This window comes from Trachymyrmex septentrionalis, unplaced genomic scaffold (assembly GCF_001594115.1).
Source record: "Trachymyrmex septentrionalis isolate Tsep2-gDNA-1 unplaced genomic scaffold, Tsep1.0 scaffold235, whole genome shotgun sequence".
In the NCBI taxonomy this organism is placed as follows: domain Eukaryota; kingdom Metazoa; phylum Arthropoda; class Insecta; order Hymenoptera; family Formicidae; genus Trachymyrmex; species Trachymyrmex septentrionalis.
In genome coordinates this window covers 358,156-366,798 of record NW_017305392.1, presented here as the reverse complement: position 1 = coordinate 366,798, position 8,643 = coordinate 358,156, and the positions used below count along the sequence as shown (strand labels likewise).

The 8,643-nt window shown below is 30.1% G+C and overlaps 1 protein-coding gene across 1 annotated transcript in view; it reads left to right on the top strand.

Annotated features, from left to right (window-relative positions):
• Positions 1-8,411, top strand: part of LOC108748586 (unconventional myosin-IXb) — an 18,988-nt gene extending 10,577 nt beyond the window's left edge. Inside the window, exons 4-17 of the mRNA XM_018486826.1 lie at positions 756-927; positions 998-1,170; positions 1,401-1,560; positions 1,705-1,821; positions 2,028-2,263; positions 3,288-3,477; positions 3,794-4,071; positions 4,469-4,658; positions 4,943-5,114; positions 5,483-5,694; positions 6,025-6,287; positions 6,511-6,786; positions 7,803-7,902; positions 8,237-8,411. Coding sequence (XP_018342328.1) covers positions 756-927; positions 998-1,170; positions 1,401-1,560; positions 1,705-1,821; positions 2,028-2,263; positions 3,288-3,477; positions 3,794-4,071; positions 4,469-4,658; positions 4,943-5,114; positions 5,483-5,694; positions 6,025-6,287; positions 6,511-6,786; positions 7,803-7,902; positions 8,237-8,394 — 2,697 coding nt within the window. The 3' untranslated portion in view covers positions 8,395-8,411. The remainder of the gene's footprint in view (positions 1-755; positions 928-997; positions 1,171-1,400; positions 1,561-1,704; positions 1,822-2,027; positions 2,264-3,287; positions 3,478-3,793; positions 4,072-4,468; positions 4,659-4,942; positions 5,115-5,482; positions 5,695-6,024; positions 6,288-6,510; positions 6,787-7,802; positions 7,903-8,236) is intronic.
• The last annotated feature ends 232 nt before the right edge of the window (positions 8,412-8,643 follow it).

Below are 8,643 nucleotides of genomic sequence, written 5' to 3'. Positions count from 1 at the left end.
TAATTGTAAATTATTTATGAATATTAATTAATTACAAATATAAATCTTTAAATAAATAAAAATTGTATTTCAATATTAAGCAATTTAAACGTATATTTGAAATTTTCAATTAGTTGTAATTAGGTATGCACCGGATATCCGGAAAGCATCCGGTATCCGATATTATTTAGCACTTTTTTACTTACTATTTTACTTACTATTCGACCGGCTAGTCGGATATCACTATTATTTGGGGAGTTATCCGGTTGAAATTTAATATTATTAAATTGTTGATTTTTTTCTTATATAAATGTTTTAAAAATAAGTATGTATATTCATGATGCTATAATATTTTATACATTGTTGCAAAATTACAATCTTTTTTCCTATAGACCTTTTTTTTTTTAGAAGACACTCTCGGAATCCGGTCGAATACCGAATATCCGATTTTACATTCTGCCCGGATATCCGATATCCGGTATCCAGTAATTTTACAATCCAGTGCATTTCTAATTATAATTGTTGATTTATTTCCTTCTAAAAAATTGTTCTAAATCTATTATAAAAAGATTATCACACTTGTAATAAATGAATTATTATTAATAACAGAAATAATTTGTTGCTTAGATATACAAAGAAGCCATAAACTGAAATATATTATTTTTTTAAATATATTCCAACATACATATACATTAAGAATAATAATAATATCATAACAAATTTAATTGATTTAATAACAGGTCCATTGAAAGAAAAAAATGAAAATATTATTTCAGACAAACGTGGGTCCTATATTGGTTTGCGTAAATCCTTATACAGACGTTGGAAATCCATTAACCTTAACGAGCACCAGGTCGGTACCATTAGCACCTCAGTTGAACAAGGTCGTCCAGGAAGCCGTAAGGCAGCAATCGGAGACCGGATATCCGCAGGCGATTATTCTTTCTGGTAGGACTCTTAACAAACTCCATCTCCTTTCGTTTTTCGAACGTGAAGATTTCTAGAACTTCTTTTGCAGGGACAAGCGGTTCCGGAAAAACGTACGCTTCGATGCTATTACTTAGGCAACTCTTCGACGTCGCCGGCGGCGGACCGGAAACGGACGCTTTCAAACACCTAGCGGCAGCCTTCACGGTCCTCAGATCCTTGGGCTCAGCGAAAACCGCCACAAACTCGGAGAGCTCAAGGATAGTAAGTAGTTTGCTTCGAAATGTATGAGATAGATAAAAATGGAAGACAATAGAAAAAGAGAAGAGAAATAGGAATACGAAAAAAGAATTTAGAATTAATATCAAAATTAGAAGTATTATAAACAATATGATAAAAAACAATAAATATAATGTCAAAGGTAAAAACAATATTATTTAATAATAATTAGCGACAGAAAAATTAGAAACTACAATTTTATTACATTTCTTTAGGGTCACTTCATCGAGGTTCAGGTGACGGATGGTGCTTTATACAGAACAAAAATTCATTGTTACTTCTTAGACCAGACAAGGGTAATCAGACCGTTGTCAGACGAAAAGAACTACCATATATTTTATCAGATGTTAGCTGGATTATCTCACGATGAGCGAGGTAATGCAATTAATTATAATAATATTATAATATATTATAATTAATGCAAATAATTATAATAACATTATACCACGTAACTATTGATCAAAAACAATTAATAATCATTTATTGCTGAGATATAAATTACCCTAATAATTTTTGCAGTTAAATTAAATTTAGAGGGATATAATCTCAAAAACTTGAGGTATCTTCAACATGGCGATACACGACAAGACGAAGCTGAAGATGCGATTCGATTTCAAGCGTGGAAAGCTTGTTTAGGTGCGTCATTAATAAATGGAAAAAGCAATGTAAAATTTAACTTTAAGAATGTTCACTGATTTAGTAAATATTCTTGTGGTACATAATAAAATAAGCTTTAATTTAAAAAATTTAATTTATTAATTACTTTTATATTTCTAATATTAATTATAGTTTTTACAAAAGACACATTAGGTTTTCCATCTTTATCTTTGATTTTCCCCCAGGCGTTTTAGGCATCCCATTTTTGGACGTCGTAAGAGTGCTAGCAGCGGTACTCATCCTCGGAAACGTCGGTTTTACAGATGGTCCTGGTGTAGAAGTTGGCGTAATTGGTGAGAACGAATTATCCTCTGTAGCTACACTCCTGGGAGTTCCGCCGCCAGCCTTATTACGAGGGCTCACCTCGAGGACTCACAATGCGCGCGGCCAGCTCGTTAAATCCGTCTGCGACGCCAACATGGTACTGCTATCAGACTTTCTTTATGAGATGAAACAGTGACAAGTAATGTCCCATCTTGTAAATTAATATTTGCGGATCAAGAAATTCTTTGATCTTGAAATCCCTAACATGTCACAAATTTTGACCCTTGAGACGTAAAATATTTAAATTCTACACTAAAATAATATGTCGCAATTTTATTTTATGTAATTTAAAATTACAATCACATTGTAAATTACATTATTTATTTTCAATATATATATTTTTTTACGTTACTGGCCTCATAAATTTAATACAACTAAAATGCTTACGTGTAACTCTGCCTCCGCGGATGTTAGTACGTAAATTAATTAAATATTCATAACGTGATACACACAATTCGCAACTCATTGGGATGTACTTATCATACGATTTTCTTGTATTAAATTTTTTAGTTACGCAAATCTTAAATCTTCTTTTAATTGATAATGTCTTCTGCAAATTATTGATCTCATACTTCTCAAATATATGAAATTATTCTAAATGATGATATTCTTGAATCAATTCTTGCATTCTAATTTTGAAATTTTTATTATCTGGATCATTACGTATTTACGGATTTATTAATTTTTCTCTAAACACTCTATCTTGTAACTTTTTGTGAATTAAAAGATAAAACATTGATTTTTTATTTCAAAAGTTTTATTTTAAGATATGTGATATACATATATCTAATTTAATATTTTATTTGATATTTTATTTAACTCTTTTATTCTTTAATGGCAAATAAGGTTTAATGTGGATAGTTGGAAAATCTCTAATCTTTAATTTATATTATTACATTCTTATGTTTTAATCGGTTTAATATTGTTATTTACTATATTATTAAACCGAAATATAATTTAAAAGACATAAAAAATCACACATTTTCTCTGTTACAAAATTTATCTTTAATTGAATAATATAATAATACAAAGACCAAATGTGCAAAAAATTACTCAACATTGTAAGCATCACCTTACAGTGAATATTATATTATAATGATAAATAATGTTTATTTATACAGTCTAACATGACCAGGGATTCGCTGGCAAAAGCCCTTTATTGCCGCACTGTAGCTACGATAGTGAGACGAGCCAACAGCTTGAAGAGACTTGGTTCGACTCTCGGCACTCTCTCATCGGATTCCAATGAATCTGTTCATAACCAAGCGGATGTTACTAGCCAACATGCCTCTACAATTGGCAGTTCAGCAGGTTTTTATTATAAAAATCATTACAACAAATTTATTACGTATTATATTGAGTGTGATTTAATAATTTTTGAATGATATGATTATACAGTCTTGTTATGCTTTATTATTAAATAAAACAGAATGATTATTACAATTGAGAATTAAATAATTAATTTAGAAGAGTTAATATTTGCTTAAAAGAACTTAATTTATTTAGATTCGTTACGCTTTTCTAAATTGAACTTAGATATTATTTCAGAAGCATAATATAAACTTCCTATTATGGGTGTGTGTGTGTGTGTGTGTAATACAAAAAAATTTAGCTAGAAATTTTTCAGGGGGAACAGGATCCAGAAGCATGACTGCCCTAAATAACGCCGTGCGACACGCCACGGACGGCTTCATCGGCATCCTGGACATGTTCGGGTTTGAAGATCCTAAGCCAAGCCAGCTAGAGCACCTGTGCATCAATCTTTGCGCGGAGACGATGCAGCACTTCTACAACACTCACATATTCAAGAGCTCCATCGAGAGTTGCCGTGACGAAGGCATCCGGTGCGACGTCGAAGTCGACTATGTCGACAACGTGCCATGCATTGATCTCATTTCTTCCTTGGTAAGTCCTTTGTATCGAAGATAATAACTCAGCAATCGTTGCTTATTTAAATATCTTACGTTTTCAAATAAACTTAAATTAACTAATGCAAACAGTTAATTTCTTGTATTTTTCGATATTGTGCTTATGTACAAAAATAATAGTGTTAATAAATCAGGAAATGCAAAGTTTTTTAAATTTTTATATTTTAAACACATAAATGTATTATTTAAATAAAAATATCACGTTTCTTTAGTTTATTATTAATCCAGCAAACTGATTAAGACAGCAAACTGATGTTATTTATCGTCTTGAACATCTATTGTCTTGCTATCTAAGAAATTTCTTTATAAAGGTGTTTGTTTTATGTATTAATTATGTACGTGTTAATTAGATGTGTGTATCATTTTATTTACAGCGTACCGGATTGCTAAGTATGTTAGATGTGGAAGGGTCTATACACGGAACCGCAGAAAGTTACGTTGCCAAAGTGAAGGTGCAGCATAAGCAAAATCCTCGGTTATTTGAACCAAGAACCGTTGACTGTAGATCTTTCGGTATTCAGCACTTTGCAGGAAGAGTCACCTACGACACTTCAGACTTCTTAGGTACATAAAATTTCTCTCTTATTGCATTTGATAATGATTTTGGAATATGGTAGAATTTATTGTGAACAATTAATTAATAATTAGTATGATAATATCAGAGCATGTAACAATTTATGAAATATATAATATAATAGTATAATATACATAATAATTATACAATACATATCGATAAGAATAAATTATAATTATATAATAGTTGTATTCTCTCATTTGATACACATAAATTTAAACGAATAAATCTTTCTTTGGTTAATTATCACATTCAATCCATTTCATTTTTAAAGATACAAATAAGGATGTTGTCCCTGATGACTTAGTAGCGGTCTTCTACAAACACACTTGCAGTTTCGGATTTGCTACTCACTTGTTTGGTAGTGAATTGAAAGCATTATACGCGAGCGATATTGTACCTAGGGGTGTTAGTTTTCGAATATCACCAACTTCTCACACCGATCTGTAAGTAATCAACGATGCGATTATATGACGATAAAATATCATAATAATTGATGCACTACATTTTATTTTGATAAATAATATTAATATTTTGATGTGACAAATATATACTCATCGAAGAAATTATTTTTTTCACCTTATTTTTTTCTCCCTTTTTCTGCAAAAAATTGAATTGTTGTAATTATCAAAATATCTTCATTAATGATAAACTTGAAATGTATACAAATAATTTCTACATTGTAATAATTATTTAAACAAGACTTCCCCCCTCCCCCTATAAAAAAGCTTTTATAAGTAATTATAATCGTGATGAGTTGATTGTAACATTTAGAAGAAATTAGCGCAGAAAAAGTAAAAGTTGTTCCTTACAGTTTAAATGGAGATGAGCCAATATCAACGTTGACACAGGACTTTCATACAAGGTTAGATAATCTCTTGAGGACCCTTGTCCATGCTAGACCGCACTTCGTCAGATGCATCCGTAGCAATAGTACCGAGACGCCAATGCACCTCGACAGGGGAGTTACGATGCGCCAAATACGTTCGTTGCAGGTTCTGGAAACAGTAAACCTCATGGCGGGAGGTAAGATAGAGCAAAATTTTATTCTAACCAAGTTAAAACATTCAAATTTATTAAGAAAATCTTTATTTGTAATTAATAATAACAAATTTTTAATCATAATAAATAAAAATCAAAGTGAAAAGACACATAGATAATATATAATATGATAATTACCAATTACCAATATATAACATGTTTATAACGTATAATTAATTCATAACAAATTAATAATAAATATATTTACTTTTTCTTTATATTTTATTAAAAATAATTGTGTTTAAAAACAGCACTATTTAATCAAAATTAATTATGATTAGATCTTGAAGCTAATATATATGATGACTCATACAGGATATCCGCATAGGATGCGATTTAAAGCGTTCAATGCGAGATATAGGTTGATCGCACCTTTCAAACAACTGCGTCGCGCCGAGGAGCAGGCTGTCGAGGACACGAAATTGATTTTACAAAATGCGCAGCAGCTAAAGAGTAAGTTTGGCGCCAGTACAAGCTGGGCTGTCGGCAAACGGCATATTTTTCTCAGCGAAGGTATCAGACAGCAGCTCGAAAATCTGCGGGCGGAAACACGAAGAAAAGCTGCTACAGCAATTCAGGTAAGCATACTTTATTTTTAACAATTTCGCTATATCTTTTCAAACATTTTTTTATATAAATAATCTTTTCTCTTTCAAGCATTTAATAAAAATAATTATTTTCAAATCTTTGTTAGATAATGTTTAAGACTAGAGTGTGGCGTTTGTAATATCTAATTATCTCTACATTCAGAAGAAGAAAAATGGAATTTTTAAATTAAGTTTGTTTTAATTTTATTTCCAGGCTACGTGGAGAGGATGGCGCGTACGAAAGAGATGGCCTTTGAGAAGAACAACCGTAGGAGTAACATGTGGCATTGGCCAGAAGAAACCTCAACAACCACCTACCGGAACCAATACCGGAACCGTTCAGAGGAATGTCACCGCTGGTACAGGAACTGGAACTGGCACTCGTCCAAGACCGCAACCAATCGCTGGTACACCTCCTCCCGATCCTTCGGAGAAATGCGCCGATCAGAAGATGATCCAACAAACTTGTACACTTTTTGGATTGGATTTAGTAAGTACCGAAATAACATTATTTCGCGAAGAGAAAAATATACAGTTCAAAAGAATATAAGAATATAGAGTTTTTTATACATGTGTGTGAATATATATTTATGGTTCAATGATATATTTTTAATTAATACTAGAAATTGAATGCCTATAACGGTTGAAACTGGGTCTTTAATATTTAAATAATTCAATGTGAAATATATATATATATTATATATGTACATGCATATATATACCATATTTGTAATCATTCGAATTGTGCGCCGAATTAGTGTTTTCCGGACTTATAAACGCAATTAAATTACTGTAATCACACATCATAAATTAAATTAAATTAACAAACGATAACGAGAGAATAAAGGGCATATAAGAGTGTAAAAAAGTATGTATAATTTACGTAATATTTTAAAACATGAAAAGTCAAAAGAAAATATGTATAATATAATGTTCTATAATTGATTAAAAATATAACATGTGTTTGGGTCTCACGATTGAACTTTCTTCAGATATGTATACTCAGATATACATTCTTCAGAAAGCTCACTGGTCATCATCACTATGTGTGTAATTTTGTCTATCTATTCGACTGCTCTCATCCAATGTAACATCTCCTGTATGCATATTTGAAGAAGGCTCAATCGAGACCGAAACATATTATATTTTTAATCAATTATAGAATATTATATTATACAAACTTTCTTTTAATTTTTCATGTTTTAAAATACTTCTTTATAATTGATATATATATATCATTTACATTGAATTATGTAAGCATTCAAGATCCAGCTTGTAGGCATGTAATTTCTAGCATTGATTGTGTTCTCAGACATATGGTCTAAATAAGATTCTTATTGTTTATATATTTTTAAATCTAAACATTATATGAAATAATAAAACGTTATAACGAAGCGTTTAATACTTTAGTATTTCAGTTAAAATCGCAAATTTTGCGCAAATTTATCATAAAATGTTGCAAGAGAAAACTTTCTAACTTAATATAATCCTTCTTTTATCATACAGGAACGGCCGCCACCTGTCCCTCCTAGTAGATCCTACACTGTGACCGGAAACACAAAACTTGGTTATCCGCAAACCAGGATTATGAAAATGCCTTTTCCAGGTAGGAAATATCATTTAAAATAGTTTGGAAGGTAAAGTATTAATGTAAAATAAAAATGTACATAAATAACTATTTAATTACTACTACAAAATATTAATTAAATATTAATTTATTTCTTTAATCTTAAATGGTTAAACAATTAATATGAATATGTTATTAATACTAAATCAATTCTTAGATACATATATATGTTATGAACTTCAAACTGGACTTTTAAATTACTAATTTCAATTTTTATTTTATATCTAAAATTATATGATTAATAATTATATAATATAATAATATTTTGAAAAATATTTTTCTAAGTATATATAATTTAATACATAATTTTCAGAAGAGGGCGAAGGTGAAGTAGTCTTGTTGAAAGGAGAAACAGTTTTAGTCGTAGGTGCGTCGCCTAGACGAGGCCATCTTATTGTAGAACACAATAATACTACACTACATGTGCCGTATCAATTTATGGAATTGAAACCCTGTAATATTAATGTTTAATGGCATAATAATATTTATTTTGATTCCACTTTGAAAGACTTGAAAAAAGCTATTTATAATTTTGTTTCCTTTATACACGTATAATTTGAAAAATTTATATGTGATTAAATTTCTTCATAAAAGCACTTTTGTATAAAAATAGTCAGAAAAGTAAAAAGGAACTATAATTTTATTATTACATTTCTAATATAAATAAGATTCTTATATTATATTTACATTTATTCATCCTCTATGAACTAATTTAGAAGA